Genomic DNA, 17,743 nt, shown 5'->3' on the forward strand with positions numbered 1-17,743 from the left:
TTGTGACATCATCACAATTCACATGCTATAATATAAATATACGCCATGATCTTGTACTGATGAGACAAGTTTGACGTATTAGTAGTATAATATGTAGCCTAGGTTCGAAAACAAACCTAGTACTTATTATGATTCTCATGACTGTTGATATCAAGTCAAATAAATTTTATTCAGAGTTATTTTTTCACAATATTCTTTCTGAACTTCGAAACCATGGTGCTTACTATCGGTTCGGGAGCCAACCCGGCGAGAAGAACCGGCGGCGTAAGAAATTCGCATCGGCCATCTTTTACCAACAAGATGGAAAATTTCATTAACGTTCCGAAATTTCGGCTTTTGGAACGAATTAACGGTTTGTCGGTTCAGTCAACAACAAAAAAGTTTTGATTTGAAATGTTTTGTGGATCATAAAATCGGCGGGAAACAGTACATTATGCGATGTATTAGGAGATAAAAGATGTATTTTTCTTAGCGAAATAAAGTAAGTGCCACTTATAACGGCAAACGAATGTTAAAAATATAGTTTACAGTCCAAAAGACATGGCATATATTTTATCCACATTCTTTACGTCGTAAACTGTTAAATAAATTAAAGTGCTTATATTAGTAGAAGCGGGCATTAAAACAAAGTTAAATAACTGCTTTTTCATAATATTACAGACTAGCTGCAGTATGCTTTGAAAGATAAATTCATAAATACCAAGAGGGGCGCTTGGCGATTAACGATTTAGCTCGTCAGAGAGTTAAGTAAGGGTTTTTGCACTGTGCGGAATATTTCCGTCTGTAGTATTTAGTGTAGTATTTCGTATTCGAATTTTTAACTGACTTTACTATCAGACTTATTATATTTTGAGGAGGTAGTCTGTTTTTATTTATTTAATCATATTTTATTGTGTACACAAAACATTTACTTACAATAGAAGTTACACAGTAAGACGACACAGAGGATCTTCTGATTTCTAATAAGAAATCCCTTCCAGCAGCCCCCCCGGAGAGAAAGGAATTAATACAGCATTATTATTTTATGTTTTTTTAGAACTTGAGGAGGCTATTTTTATAAATCCAATGTATCATAAAAATAATTACAGTTCCTGGTAATCTTTGTTTTCTAATAAATTAACTAAAAAACAGAAGCTTAAGAAAATCTCGACAAACAAAGTTAGAAACATAATGAGACAAAAAGATTTCAAAGCATGTTACTTTCTGTTAAATTCCATATTCCATTTCTTATAATCAAAATTATCGAAGGCAACTTCTCTAACGGTGCTATAGGTGCTTTTGCACGAGTTCAAACTCCGGGAGCTGTCTGGCAAATATTTTATCACAAATGTATGAGTCCCTTGAGATAAATCGATTCTCGTTATACACAAATGGAGTATACAGAGTGTAACAAAATGAAGTAATACTTTCGTGTGTGTATGTGTTACTTGTATATAGTTCACTGTGAAAGCAGCAGCTCTGAAAGCCTTTAGCCTTTTTGTGCTACCTTTTTTTTAACAGAATTACGTTTCTATAGTATTACTTACAACTTTGAAACAATTTATTGTAACTTGCAGGGAAGAATTGAATCACAAAAATATATTATCGTATTATAGAGTGATTGCAACTTTTTCACGAAAAAAAACATTCGAATTTTGATAAAATCGTGCATGGTGGCTGTTTATCCTCTGGATTTATTCCAAATTGCTGCTTTTATTCCAAAAAACTACAGCTCTTCGTAGGATACTGTTATTTTACCCCATTATCTAACTTCTTGTTTGAAAGTTTTCCCAGTATTCGCAATTTACAAGTAATACCTCTCGAGTTAATAAAGGTAAACTAAGTTTTATAGATTTACTTTAAAGTTTATTACAGGGACTATTATTAGCTTTTGAGATTTTAATAAGCGGCGGCCAGTGCTCGCATAAGGAATAATAATACAAATCTTACTCTTGTGGCCGCACTCATTCAATGATAAATTCTGAGTTATTAACTCGTGTACTTCCTGTGTACGAATTGTAATTTTAAAATTGCAGCAAACCCGGAAGCTACGGACATTTTTAAATCTTTGAAACTATTGCATCTCGCCATTCGGAACATTCAAATGACCACATCTATTCTCGCACAAAAGGCAATAAAAATTAAAAAGTCATGCCACGGCTGTCTCAGTGAAATAGTACTAGAAGTGGATGGCCGTTAATGCACAAGTACATCCAAAAAGCGCTCCACGGGCTATGTTACTTCAGTTCACATTAAGCTGCGTTTGCACCGTGCGACTGCAGCCCTGCAGGACCCCCTTAATAATAAAACTGTAGGTATTTATAAAGCGAATGCCTATATATGCGCCAGAAAAAGACGGACAGACCTCGTATTCGCTATTTTTCTATTGTAAGGGGTTCTTTTTCTATGATAAGTTACTACTTATCATAGAACAGAAGTCTGCGTGTTTATCATTTACAATTTACTAAATAACTCAGCAATGAACAAAAAACACAAAACCCATCTACAATGTAGTGTCAGTCTTATGACCAAAACAAATATTATTATGATAATAACGTTTGACCCTGGAAATTAATTGTAGCAACGAATTATTATGCATACACTCAATATACATTACCCTGTTTGTAGGGACAAAGACTTTCCCGTGATTATTGACAAAGTTATTATTAAAGTCAGTGTTTTATGCAAAAGGAATGGCCGTTATTAAAAAATAAAACAAAAGCTTATTAATTGTTAATTTTCCCTCTACCTTTTGCAATAATGTTTCACACAAACAATACGGACTTTGATGAAACACAGAGAGTCATTTGTAATTTATAGTAGCTAGACCAGTGAGCATAAGTTTTCCTAGATAAAGGTTTTATTCTCATATCTGTTTCAAACACATCAGCGTGTCTGTATATATGAGTGTCCTATCATATCGTGTCGTATAGTGTAAAAGCCACATACCGTGTCGTATAGTATAAAAGCCGCTTTAAAGCCATTATATACTACGACCCAGCGTTATCTAGGCCGAAATGAATGCTAACTTCGTTCACAAGATTGCGTTACGATGAAAATTCATTTACCGAGGCTTCTATGGTGGAAAAACAGAATTAATTAAAGCGAGAATTAGGTATTGAGCGGTAACCATTTTTTATGTCGGTTAATAATATAGGTGCTATATATACACTTGGTTAATCCATTTTGTTCTCCTACGCCAAAGTTCGTTTCCGTTGTCTACGCGTACCCGTTGTGTATTCCGGGGCACTGCTTAAAGCGGAAAACCAACATCGTTGGGGTTTTAGTGGGTATGTCCGGGCGCGGCCTTCACCGCCCCGGGGAGTCCCACATACCCCGATGGCCATCCCCAGCACCCCGGGGATGCGTATGTTCGCAAACGGATAAAAGGCCAAATTTCCATTGGCTAATGCTATGTAATGTGTTATTTCAATAATCGAACTTGTTGGATGCTTATTTTGTTTTTTGTACGTGTTTATTGCATTATTGTTGCTGTATCTACTCGAAAACCTTAAAATTTTCCGGGATGAAAACTATACTATCTTTATACTGTATGTGGTTTTTGAATGCCTGAAGTCGTGCGCGTTTTCTGCTGTAGCGTTTGAGAACACGTGAGCTGTATCCGCGTGCACCGAATACGCGCACGTCTGAACGCGCCCTAACGGTGAAAAGGAAACATAGAGTCTTCTAAATTCTAATATTAATATGGACTATACTTTATAATATTATGACTGAGCTCGTTTATACAGTACTCAATGATGCTCGCATTTTGCTTGCGCCAAAATTCGTATATTTTGCAGGAACCGTACATTTTTTCGGGATAAAAAGTATGTCCTTTCCCGGTACTCAAAGAGCCACCGAACCGATTTTTCTGAGTACGGAGATATCTGTACTCAGAAAAATCGGTTCAGTGGTTTGGGCGTGAAGAGGTCACAAACAGACAGACATACTTTAGCATATTTTATAATATTAGTATGGATATTTATCAGATCTCGCTGTGCATAATTATTGGCCAAAATTCTCGCCCTCAATTGGCTTTATGATTTATTATTTTAATATCGTATTCTCATTTTTAGCCACGAAATAATAATGACGGTGGTTGCCCAAAATCAATACGGGGATTGATCAAACATTTAGTATTCCTGAATAATATTGGTTAAAATATACATTCAATAACTTATCATTCAAATTGGTAAGATGTCCAGGAACACACAAAATCTTTAAACGAGGCAAATATATTTGCAATCGATGTCACAGAAAAGGCTTGCACTTTATAAAAAAAAGAATGTGGTGTACTGAAAAAAAGTATATATCTTTAAGACAACCTACCGCGACCGACAAAATTCGCTACCGACCTATTCGACCAATGTCAGTAGAAAATGAAACCTATAGCTATGTTTATCAAGTGGTCAGTGCCGTAAATAGCTTTTTTTGCGCCCTGTGCGAGCTTATACTTACTACTGTTACTGCACCCTTGTTTTTTAACTGACTTCCAAAAAGGAGAAGGTTATAAATTATAATATGTTCGGCTGTGGATATATTTTTTTTAATACATTGGAAAACATCTCTGGGGTGCAGCGGGAAGTACTTATCGGGAGCAATTTGAAAAAATAAGAGTCTACCTGGCCATTCTTGCGCCCTGCCCAGAGTCTACGCCCTGTGCCTGGGCACCGGTGGCACCGCCCTATTTACGGCACTGCAAGTGGCATTATTTAAATATTTGTCCGTCGCTGCCGCTTTCTGTGAGGATCGAAAAATTTAAAAGTCACCCTTAAAACACTTTTTTCAGAAAATTGCATATTAAATTTTAAAAAGTATAGCCTTTGCTGTGATTCAGAATGCCTTTAGATTCAATAAAATCCCACTTAGCGAGGTTAGAAAAATGAAACGATTCTATTGGTTCTCAAAACCACATCCCACGGTGCCAGTGTAAATGCACCCTAAGGATCAATTCACACCGCAACGACTCGTGAAGTATGGACTTGATATATTTGCAAGACGTCTTACGCTCATGAAATCCGTCAGGTCAGTATTTAGAAATTTAATGCATTTACGCGTCGCGTTGCAGTATGAATCAGCGTTGCCAGATTTTTTTTGTGCCAAGTCGGGACTTTGGAACTTTTTGAGTGAAAAAGCGGGATTCTCCAGTGAAAAGCGGGACAAAGTAAAAACGACCTATAAAATCAAAAGTTTTTTGAAGTTTCATCTTTTTAATTGTGTTAAAATAACGTTACGCGACAATAGATAGCTAAAGTAGCCAAAGAAAATCCACCCCTCTACCTCCCACACTCTTATTTTCATCACGCACCTTTCTTTGCACGCTGCACGTACGTTCGGGCTTTCCCCGAAAAGCGGGATTGAGTCTGTCCCGCACAGGACATTTAATTTTGATGAGAAAATCGGGACGTCCCGCCAAAATCGGGACGTCTGGCAACGCTGGTATGAATTGACCCTTAAATGGCCTTACCAACAATATAGATATGGATAGTGCGTAATTAATCAAAACCTTTGTGCTATGACCTTGGCAGACGTCATTGCTGATCGATGACGGGAATTAATCGGCGCATTATGATCAAACGGCATTGCTTCATTATCACATAATCATCATCATTGACATCATCTGGTCGCTGTTAAGACTTAAGTTGTGGGTCAACCCACAAACATTTTTTGTTGAGTTATGAATGCAGACTTGTTCTAAATGATCTAAAAAATGTGACGTTATTCATAACTTATTACGTAATTTTTTTGTGGGATGAAATATTATATTATGCTTAACAGCGTCCATCAAGCATTACTTATTTTACAGTCACTTTTATATTAATAATATGTTCAGCATCCGTGTTCTTTTGGCTTAGAAGTTAGAACGTAGCTCTTGCCTCGGAGATCGTAGCTTCGCTTCCCGCGTTCCATAATATTATTTTCAGGTTTGGTTATAGCAATGCACCAAAGATCCATTCGTCGAATGTAAAAAGTCGGTTCCGTGCCTGATCTCTTGTATGTCGTGACTTTGAAGTATATAATATGGGCGAAATACTTCATATGGCAAAACAACATTTGCCGGGACATCTAGTCAATTTATAAAACTGCGCGCTGCCACTCTTGTAGTGATTTCGATGTTAAGGACACAATATACACATTCTAATCAAGGTTAATCAAGGTAAGTACGGACACAGGTAAGTCCGTATAATTTTTTTTTTTTTTTTTTTCTATGAAATAAGGGGGGCAAACGAGCAAACGGGTCACCTGATGGAAAGCAACTTCCGTCGCCCATGGACACTCGCAGCATCAGAAGAGCTGCAAGTGCGTTGCCGACCTTTTAAGAGGAAATAGGGTAATAGGGGAGGGTAGGGAAGGGAAGGGAAGGGAATAGTTGAGGTAGGGAAGGGAATAGGGTAGGGGTTAGGGGATTGGGCCTACGGTAAACTCACTCACTCGGCGAAACACAGCGCAAGCGCTGTTTCACGCCGGTTTTCTGTGAGAACGTGGTATTTATCCGGTCGAGCCGGCCCATTCGTGCCGAAGCATGGCTCTCCCACGTATAAACATAAAAATAAAAATTATTCAACTTATTGCGAAATGAGTCAATTTTTTTGCCTGGCGCTACGAACGTATACGCCATAATGCACTGCAACCGCAAACTGTAGTACCGTACCGTAATTCTGTAATCTAATTTAGCAATAACTTGAATTATCCGGACTTACCCTGTATCCGAAGTTATCTCTATTACTTTGTTTTGTGTCATCCCGTATTTTTATATTATACTACCTGTCCCGGCAAACGTTGTTTTGCCATATAAATAATTTTAGGTATGAAAAATAAATGTCGGCCGATTCTCAGACCTACTCAATATGCTCACAAAATTTCATCAAAATCGGTCAAGCCGTTTCGGAGGAGTATGGCAACGAAAACTGTGACACGAGAATTTTATATATTAGATAAGTAAACTCAGTACAGCAGTGATTAATAATGAACTTGAAAGTTGAAACACGCCGATTGCAATCGGATTATTCTGTCACGTGATTCGCTAATGTTAACAGTAATACTCTTTCAGCTTTCAATCGAAACCTTACACGGTTAATCTCGTAGAGCCATTCGTCAGGATAATTTCAAAATATGTTTTTTTAATGAAATAAGGGGGCAAACGAGCAAAACGGGTCACCTGATGGAAAGCAATTTCCGCCGCCCGTGGAGACTCACAGCATCAGAAGAGCTGCAGGTGCGTTGCCAACCTTTTAAGAGGAAATAGGGTAATAGGGTAGGGGAGGGTAGAGAAGGGAAAAGGGTAGAGGATTGGGTCTATGGTAAACTTACTCACTCACTCGGCGAAACACAACGCAAGCGCTGTTTCACGTCAGCTTTCTGTGAGCCCGTGGTATACAGACCCTCCGCCAACGTTTCCAATATTTCCATTCATAATATGCTAGTGTATTAATCTCGATAATTGACTTGATATACCTTGTATTTTTGAAGTAAAACTCGCATAACCAAAGATAATTCATCGTATCTTAGACATAAAAGTAAATGTCTAAGATACTATAAATTATACCCCGTAACTTCATTAATCTCTCTATCATTTTGGTATTTGTATTTTGAAACAAAGAAAGAAAGAAACAAACTTTATTTGGTAAACAATACAAACAAAACTAAACAATTAAAAAACATTTCAACACCTTTACCAAATGGGTGCTTACTCAGCAAGCTTATTTCAAGTTACATTATTGTACCAATCAAATATTGAGACCAATCTTTGTAAGTTATAAAACTACATGAAGGAAATTTTTTACAATAAAAACAAATAAATAAGTTGAAAAAAAAAACGAACAATGCATGCTATAATATTATATAAAACAATATAGCTTTGTCCACACTATTCGTTTTCGTCTTCATTTTTCGTCATATTCTTTCTTTCTTTAATAATAATTGAATACGTCAACGAACGCAACGCCACCATTGTCATTTTTGTTTTTTGGATATGTTTAGAGGGCATGCGTCGCGGGCATGCCTCACGTTCGCTGTTGACTGCGCTATAACACATTCCCTTGACGAACAGAAAAAGGCACAGTGTGGACAAAGCTAATCAGTAATAATAATTAAAATTGTAGGCGTGTAGTAATAATCAAGACGTGAGTGGAAGAATAAGGTAAGTAACATGAAAAACACTTTCCGTTTTTTTTTGCTTAAATGGAGGCTTTAGGGACGGAAAAAATATTTGAAATAGAAAAAACTGTGGATTATATAATCCACAGTTTTTCTATTTCAAATATTTTTTTTACGGATAATAACTCATTTTTTCCCTTATTATTTTCATAAAACTTGTGACTTATCTACTTTTTAACCTAGCTAATATATCTGGATATACATATGTATATCCAGATATATTAGCTAGGTTAAAAAGTAGATAAGTCACAAGCTAATATATCCGTTTGTTACGAAATGTTACTTGTTCGATTCTTCCACTCACGTCACTCACACTCACTCACGAGAGAGAGCGAGAGTTAAGTTGTGGTTTCTAGGGAGTGTCGAAATGGAACGATATAAAAAAATCTTATATCTTTAAACGAGCAATTCTTGTATAAAAATATATATATATATATATATATATATATATATATATATATATATATATATATATATATATATATATATATATATATATATATATATATATATATATATATATATATATATATATATATATATATATATATATATATATATATATATAATTGGAATCTCGGAATCGGCTCCAACGATTTTCATGAAATTTAGTATATAGGGGGTTTCGGGGGCGATAAATCGATCTAGCTAGGAATCATGTCTATAAAATGTAATTTTCATCGGATACCGAGCAAAGCTCGGTCAAACAGCTAGTATTGTATTTAAATGCCGAGCTATTTGTGTTTCAATATTCAATTTGTGAAGTTTTCGGATGATCGGATTAACTTTTATGTCCTTAATTATTTCAATTTGTATTTGTGTTCAATTTGTAAATAATGATGTAAAATGTGGTCATTTAATAACATTATGAAATATTGTTTTTATTACTATATAACTTTTAACAATTATTGTTCAGGTGTTACGACTTTTTTTTTGTACATTCCTTTGAAAAGACACAAAATTTTATTTAATACTAGCTGTCCCGGCAAGCGTTGTTTTGCCATATAAAGTATTTCGTCCATATTATTTTACAAAGTTTTTCTCTCACGTATTAATATATAGATAATATATATACTAGCTGTCCCGGCAAACGTTTTTTTTGCCATTTAAGTATTTAGCCCGTATTATTTTATTGAAGTGACTAAATAAGTATATCACCATGGCAACGTCCATCGCTATCCCGTCGCCGTCAGTCTCGAGCTGTAATAATTTACTACTCGTATTTAATATTCATATATATATATATATATATATATATATATATATATATATATATATATATATATATATATATATATATATATATATATATATATATATATATATATAATATTCATAGCTGACCCGGTGAACTTCGTGTCACTTAAAAACCTTCCCTGGACTTCTACGAATATTTTAAGACTAAAATAAGCCCAATCCCTTCAGCCGTTCTCGAGTTTTGCGCTTAGCAACACATTCGGCGACTCATTTTTATATTATAGATATATCAGTAAGTTATATTTGTAATCAGTGGCGGGGCAAGACTGAAAGATGTGGGCAAGATATATTTTGCGAGGCCCCCCCGATTGATAACGTTAGGAGACGAATTTCGCTAAGAAATATTTTTTGATTAATATTAAAATTTACTCATTTTCTAAATATCAAAACTAGTAAATCCTCAAAAAATTCTCGTGGCTCGCGAGGACGTGGGAAGTCGCCCACGCCTTATGCCGCCTCTGTTTGTAATAACAAACAAACTTTTGATAACAAATAATATTATACCTAATATCTATTGTTTCGTAGGTTTCCTGTTAGGAGTCTTTTAATTAACTCTTTTGATTGCGTCAAAAGTCAAAATATTGAGTTAGTAAAGATTAATAAATAAAATATATTGACTAATTATTAATAACGCTATTAAAGTAAAGTACCCACAGAAACCTTGCATACGTCGAAAAATCACTAACCGTTTATGCCGGCTTAAACAATAAACACCAGGTCTAAAAAAAAGTTTTTTTATTTTAGTCCATGTTTAAACCTGTTTTTAATTATTGTAATTAGAACAGCGGGGCTAAAATGGTCGCTTTGAAGAATCATGATATGAATCATAATATGATTCATTTTTCTAAAATCGCAAAATGCAACTCTGCTTACAATTCATTTCTGTATTTTTGTACTGATTTGACATTTGTCAGTTTGACAGTTTTGACAATTCATTTGCTGAATTGATTGAGAGGAATTGCTAAATGTGACCATTTTAGCCCTGCTGGTTGCTCTGAATAATAGGCTATGCTAATATTATTATATGTATGCACATTTTTTGTGTCGAGCTATGAACACAATTTGAATACAATTTTATAATATAATACAATTGACGACCTCTGTGGCTCAGTGGTGAGCGCGTCGGTAGCTCAAGCCGGGGGTCGCGGGTTCGAATCCCGCCGACGGAACAAAAAGTTTTCAATGTTCCCGGGTCTGGATGTATATTAAATATGTGTATGATATAATAAAAATCGTAAATATATGTATAGTATAAAAGTATTAAATATATTTCCGTTGTCTGGTACCCGTAACACAAGTCCTTTAGGTACTTAGCACGGGGCCAGACTGACGTGGTGTGAAGCGTCCATAGATATTATTATTATTATTATTATTACAATTATGTTTTTAGATCACTTATAACACTACTGCATTCATAGCTCAAGGCCAAAATGTTTGTAGGATAATACACAAATGCTTAACAGCGACCATTTAATGATTACATTTTACGGGCAATAGTAAAATTGCCACTCAAGCACTCCAGACTTTCGATCATTATAGTAATTATTTTGAATCGAATGAATGCTTCATTTTCTTGTCAATACATACGGGTTAAATTTTGTATTCAAATGCATCACTTGAGGAGAAAAAATCCATACTTTTGGCATGGAAGATACCTTGAGTCCCTGGAAAGAACATAGGATACTTTTCATACCTTTAATGTACAGATTCCGCGCGATAAACAAATAAGTGCGACGGAGTTGCGTGCGTCATCTTGTCTTAAATCAAACAAAAAAAGAATCGCCGAATATCAGCCTAAAGTAAGGTCCATGGCCCACGTCCTACTTACAACGCCCCCCGCCCCCCCCACACACACATCGATTTCGGTGACGGTGGCTATAGTCCCCAAGTTCACAAGAGCACTCTCTATTCCTTGACACCATACGTGATGACGGAAGACCGACACGACTAGCGAGAGATCAGGCGCAGGACCGACTTTTTACATGCCCATCCGACGCATGGATCATCTTGTCAGACAATCAGGTGATCAGTCTGCATTGTCCTAACAAAACTTGGAAATAACATGTTTTCAACGCGGGAATCAAACCCACGACCTCCGAGTCAAGAGCCACGCTCTTAACAATTGGACCACGGTGGCCTGTAATACCTAATTACAATAAGTATGTTTTATTAGCATTTTTATGTTGTTATCAATATTATTGTACTGTATACGTCATTTATTATTTTATTTAAGAATGTAATATATTTTGGCATTTAGTATATAATTTACATTATTTTTATTTGGCCTCCTCCTTCTCCTCCTCTTCCTCCTCCTCCCATAATTTTAACACCATTTAACGTAGGAAAAAAATCATTTTTAACTGTATTATAGCGTGATTTCTACAATTATAACAACATACTGATATCATATCGTTAAAAATAATTATTTCATTTTATTCGTTTTTCAACCACATTTCTTAAATTGTAATAAAATTATAAAGATCTTTCCAAAATTTCAAGGCAAAGCATTGTAGTTTCCTACCATCACTACCTTGCTTAGTTATTAAAAGCAGCCTTAGAATAACGCAGTAAAACGCGCGTAAGATTATACTATAGCGTATTGGCGTAAACGAGATCGAAATAGGCCAAGAGGTAGCGAAATCCCTTGCTGGGGTGCGTCAAATCGTTTTTATACAAAACCTTCCCAAGTTCGATTATTGTACCATGTGATCTACTTAATAGGAACATGGCGTCGGAAACCGCTCGCTTTTTCTACACTATCCAAATAATACTATTAAAATATTTCGATATAATTGATATGAGTAGCTTGTTTAAATACGAGGTTCTTAGGTGGTGCAAAAGTCATACATTGTACGTTAACGCACGCGCTTTAAAACCCGCAATCTCCGAAACGCTCATAAAAATAATTAATACAAAAGGTCAAAAAACGCCGCGATTACCGAAACACAATTGTTAAAAAACCTGACATTTTAAATAAAAACATAACACAGTCACACTTTCTTTCACAAACTTTCAGTCACACTTTTTTAAAACACTAATTGAATAAAATAAAAAAAAATAAAAATAAAAAAAAAACTTTGCTAAACTCCTTTCCAACTTGGCGCAAAGTTTTGTGGCGCGGTATACTTACGCGGCGCGGCCCGCATGGAGGACACTCAGCACGGCGAGCAGTGACGTAAACATTTTGCCTAGTCGTGACGAGTCGAGCCGAGAGGGGCCGAGCGTTTCGAGCCGGCGGACGGCCTCGCGGCTCCGCGACGACTGTATCCGACACGGCTGCTGCCGAATCTCGCGCGTGCGCTGTCGCGTATCGACCCAGCCGCTGTCCCATGGATCATATCGGCCGTCATGGGATATTGGTGACACCACACATGGTTATTTAAGTATGAAAAGTTATAAAAAGTTACGATAAAAAAAAATACTTTAAAAAAAAATATTGGATTTTTTTAAATAATTTTGTTTAGTTACTATTAAAAAGATAAGAAAATATAAAATAAGGAACTACGTTCCAAAAAAAAATCGACACCTACTGCAGCTGCTGCAGCTAACCTATAGCGTAGCGCGGTGTCTACGGAGCACGTTGTAGCAGTGCTACATAGCGCCACTATTTGTATCAATGCAATGCTACGAGTGCTACGACGCGGTAGCCGTACATACCGTAGCAGTGCTACGACAAGGGTGAGAGTCCTTTGGAGCGACCGTAGACTTACAATATACCAATAATAAAAACTAAGAAAAAATTACCCCGTCAAAAAACATGCTCCACAATACTTGTCAAAAAAGTGTACCTTAGGTACACATTTCAATACATTTGCAATATTTAGGTGACCTTGAGCGGTACTAGGCTGACGTTACATGACAGATCAAAAGGAACCAAATTTAAAACGGTAATATTATGGGAGTTACGATTAGTTTTTATTATTCGTAGCTTACAAGTTACAATTTCAAGTTGGCCAACTAAATCGCATAGTACACCAATAGCTATTGCGACTTATGAGAGCTTGCACATAGTATCCAACTAAATTGGACACCGATCGTATAAGAACCGCAATTCCTTTCCGATTACCTACAAATTAAAAGTTGTCCAATTAAATTGTAAAACTATTTAATTGGACAATTTGAACGATAGCCGGCCAACTTGAAATTGTAAATCTGCGGTGACCCTTACTGTATTTCAAGGCTCATGAGTCAGGAGTCACGTCATAATTATTGTGAGTGATGAGTGGTGAGTCGTGATATTAAAACAAACAAGACGTATTCTCTTCAAGAAAAACTTTTCAATAATTCGTTAAGTAATGTATTATTTTAGTAATTCTTTTAAGTATTATATCAACTAGCTATCTGACTTCTTTGCTCGGTATTCGATAAAACATGAATAAACTGACATTTTCTAAAAATGATTCCTAGCTAGATCGATTTATCGCCCCCGAAACCCCCTATATACTCATGAAAATCATTGGAGCCGATTCCGAGATTCCAATTATATATTTATATACATACAAGAATTGCTCGTTTAAAGATATAAGATATTGTATAAATTCTACTTACTGATAAGTATAACAGAACATTTGACATAACTGGTTTAAGTACATTTCGGTTTAACCTCATAATTCCGAGATTCACAGAATTAGTGTGAAACGTGCATTTGAAATGTGTTTTAGTTATTCACTAACGCTTGAATTTAATCGTTGTTTACATATAAAGTTATTTCTCCCATTCTCCGTATTGGTTAATAAATTCATACTTATATTATAAATGCAAAACTGTATGTCTGTCTGTAGCCTATTCACGTCTAAACCGCTGAATCGATTATACTGAAATTTAGTATGGAGTTACCTTGAATCTCGGAAAAGGACATATAATATTTTTAACCCAAAAAAATGTACGGTTACGGTTACGGCGATATTTTACCGCAACAGAGTTGACAGCGTCATATATTTAATTACAGTTGCATGTTGTTCCTTAAATGCGAATGTATGTCCTTATTGAAACATAATCTAATTGTAATTACATTCTCAATAAAAGTAGAAAACTTAATTCGTTTTGGAGCCCCTTCGTTGCAAACAAATAGCGTATACTCTGTGTGAGGAAAAACAAACGCGATACTCCAATAATTCATTCACAAATCATTGAAACAAATAAGGCTGTTTACACACCGACGATGCGAACCTCTAAGACAGATCTTCTGTCTCTGTCTATCGTACTTCAAACGGCAATGCGCTATATTGCATCTCGCTCTATCGCTATCGCTTACTGTGGCGTTAGTTTGAAAACAGCCTGAAGTTCATCTCGGAATTCGCTCACAAAGCCACTTACATAACAATAGTAAATGTAAGGCAAAGAGTATAAGTATCACTTCACTTATTTACATTCACTTATTTAAAAGTGAATACAATGACTGATGTTCAAAGACTTGGAGAAAACAGCTTTTATTTATGTAGGTCATATATTTTAAGAAGGTGTGGCGGTACAACTAGCGCCACGGTCCTACATCGCGCTATCGAAGTTTTGTAAGTATGTCGGTGTAAGTATTTAGTATACGACAGCTCACCCCACGTCAGTCTAGCCCCGTGCTTAGTAACTGAAGGACTTGTGTTACTTACAGGTACCAGACAACGGAAATATATTTAATACTTTTATACTATATATACCTACTCGTAATATATTTAAGATTTTTATTATATGATACACATATTTATTACACATCCAGACCCGGGAACATTGAAAACTTTTTGTTCCGTCGGCGGGATTCGAACCCGCGACCCCCGGCTTGAGCTGCCACACACTCAATCAATTGAGCCACAGAGGTCGTCGTCGTCGAATTACGTAGGCTTTTGCCTAACCGAGCTTAACACCTCGCTCGGTCGGAAGATCTTGCTTTCCGGCCACCACGCACATAATAATATACTCACAAAGGCTTCTTAATATTATTTAAAGCATGAAAACTCTGAACTTCGTTACGGCGGTTTTTTTCCTTTTTTTCCCGATACGGTTGAGTCGTTTAAGTTTAAGACTTAAACGCCTCAACCGACTGATATGCCTGCCTAGCATACGCCAACGAGATATCTCACTCTACATAGTTTCTCGATGTTCGATGGGTTGTCTCTTCATCTCTATTGACCCTAGCATGACAAACATTTTTCCCGCGTAGATCTATCATCGAAATAACACATTTTATAGAGTTTTGTCGAGATCATGTCGAGATTTTGACATTATGAGACGTAGTAGTAGTTTTTAATTATCTCGAGAGTGAGATATCTCGTTGGCGTATGCTAGGCAGGCTGGGCATCCTAATATTTTAGTTGTTTGAGTGCAAAAAAGTATCATACAGGTAAAAAATAAAAAAAAGGTAGACAGGCGCAAAGGCAGACACACAGACTGAGTTACACAGATGTATTATTATTCCTATAGATGAATTCCAAAATTAATGGTGTGAGGGAGTGCGAAGTATTTTATTTAATATTGTGATGTATGTAGGGATTTACGTATCAAAAATATCTTAAGCGGCGATTTCAGTTTATAAATGAATCGTTAGAAAATTTTCTATTGAAAATTCTTACTGATTAAGCTGGTATTTATTTACGATCAAAGTTCACGTCTTATTACGAAGTAATATGGATACAAAATGTGTTGTTATAAAAAGGACAAACCTGTCATAGCGTTAAAATCTCCCCATTGGGGCCAATGCGACTCGAGAATGCATAAACTCGCGAATGACAACAAGAGTAATGTTAATTATTACTTGTGTGATTAAATAAGAAGTACAATTCTACTAGGACGTTACAGGAGGTATCAGAAACAACGTTGCCTTATAAGATCACATGAAAGACAGTCATTCAAGCATGACATTTTGCATGTAGCTAAACCATTAATGCCACTTTAAGTTGTGTCTGATTGTGGATGCTAATAATTTTATACTCGTTATCATGACGATTCGATTCGATGCACCAAAACTTTAGTCTAAATGAAAGTTGTAAGAAGAATAATAAATAAATGAGTACTTAATAAATAAATACTTTCAATAAAAATAACAGTAAATGGCAATGGCGACAACGGGTTCATTTTAAAAATTTGGATGACAATCTTCAGAATTCAAGTAGATAGGAATCAAGTTTAAAAAACCTAGCACCAAATGTCATATCCTTACTTCTAAAAAACCTACCTCATCGAAGGGCGTTTATTAATGCACGGACTAAAGTTATTACGTGTGCATGCCAGATATTTCGCGGAATCGAACGCTCGAAAGAGGCGCGATTTATCCGGTCAATTCAAGCGCTTACTTGAATCTCCACGATTCTTGGTAATGCAGACGTCTGTAGATCACTTATCAAACGAGTCTTACAATAAAGTTCCGTATCGACTTATCCTCTTTGTTAATCTCTTGTTTTATGATTCTCGTTTCATATTAATTAAATACTTAATGGATAAAAGTCTAAAGAGGAAATACTTGATAACGTCTTTGTTAATTAATGAGCTCAAAATGAGCAGAGTAATTTTGATAACATTTTCCAAAAAATATAAAGCAGACCATAATGACATAGGCAAGAAATGTACGGTTCTCGTAAAATTTCATGCACACGAAGATAATATCTTTGCCATTTTCATTATCCATCTCTATCGGAAAATTCACGATTTCCCTGCAGCTTTTCCGTTTCCCTAATTGCTAATTTTCACCTCATCCAATCAAGAAATACATGACCCAATATCCAACAGTAGCTTCAATTTTTCAATTTCAATTCACGAAATAGGTCATAAAAACGGCCTGTCACTAACTCCATTAAGGTTCAGATTTCATTAGGGGAGCTAGGTATAACTTGAAGTGTGCTAATATATATATATATATATATATGTAAGTTTACCTCTTAGGTGTTTCTTGTTATAGAGTAGGCTGGTATAAGTTCCAAAGAGAAAGTATGATTTATTTTTTACAGAGAAACAAAATTGTTTACTTGTTTTCCTCCATACATCAGAATAATATATATAAAATTCTCGTGTCACAATGTTAGGCCGCGTACTCCACCGAAACGGCTTTACTGATTTTAACCAAATTTTATATGCATATTCAGTGGGTCTGAGAATCGGCTACTGGGTACTTTTTATATTGATAAGTGCATTTGTTGAATAAATAATAGTAAATTATTATAACTCGAGACTAACGGCGACCATTGTTTGTGCGACGGGATAGCGATGGACGATGCCATGGCGATATACTTATTTAGTCACTTCAATAAAATAATACGGGCGATATACTTTATATGGCAAAGAAACGTTTGCCGGGACAGCTAGTGTGATATAAATTGAACCTATTTAAGTAATTGCCAGCTTAAAATGGCTGAAGCGTACATAATAA

At 35.7% G+C, this 17,743-nt stretch overlaps 1 protein-coding gene and 1 long non-coding RNA gene across 3 annotated transcripts in view; one reads left to right on the top strand and one right to left on the bottom strand.

Annotated features, from left to right (window-relative positions):
* Window positions 1-12,632, bottom strand: part of LOC121738955 (gamma-aminobutyric acid receptor subunit beta-like) — an 84,268-nt gene extending 71,636 nt beyond the window's left edge. For both annotated transcript variants that reach the window (XM_042131242.1, XM_042131241.1), the window contains exon 1: window positions 12,524-12,632. In XM_042131242.1, the coding sequence (XP_041987176.1) occupies window positions 12,524-12,576 (53 nt within the window). In that variant the 5' untranslated portion in view covers window positions 12,577-12,632. The remainder of the gene's footprint in view (window positions 1-12,523) is intronic.
* Window positions 9,954-16,652, top strand: LOC121738956. Its single transcript, XR_006037371.1, has 4 exons — window positions 9,954-9,965; window positions 13,920-13,924; window positions 14,853-14,915; window positions 16,642-16,652. It is a non-coding gene; the product is annotated as an uncharacterized LOC121738956 (long non-coding RNA).
* The last annotated feature ends 1,091 nt before the right edge of the window (window positions 16,653-17,743 follow it).

This window comes from Aricia agestis, chromosome Z (assembly GCF_905147365.1).
Source record: "Aricia agestis chromosome Z, ilAriAges1.1, whole genome shotgun sequence".
NCBI lineage: Eukaryota > Metazoa > Arthropoda > Insecta > Lepidoptera > Lycaenidae > Aricia > Aricia agestis.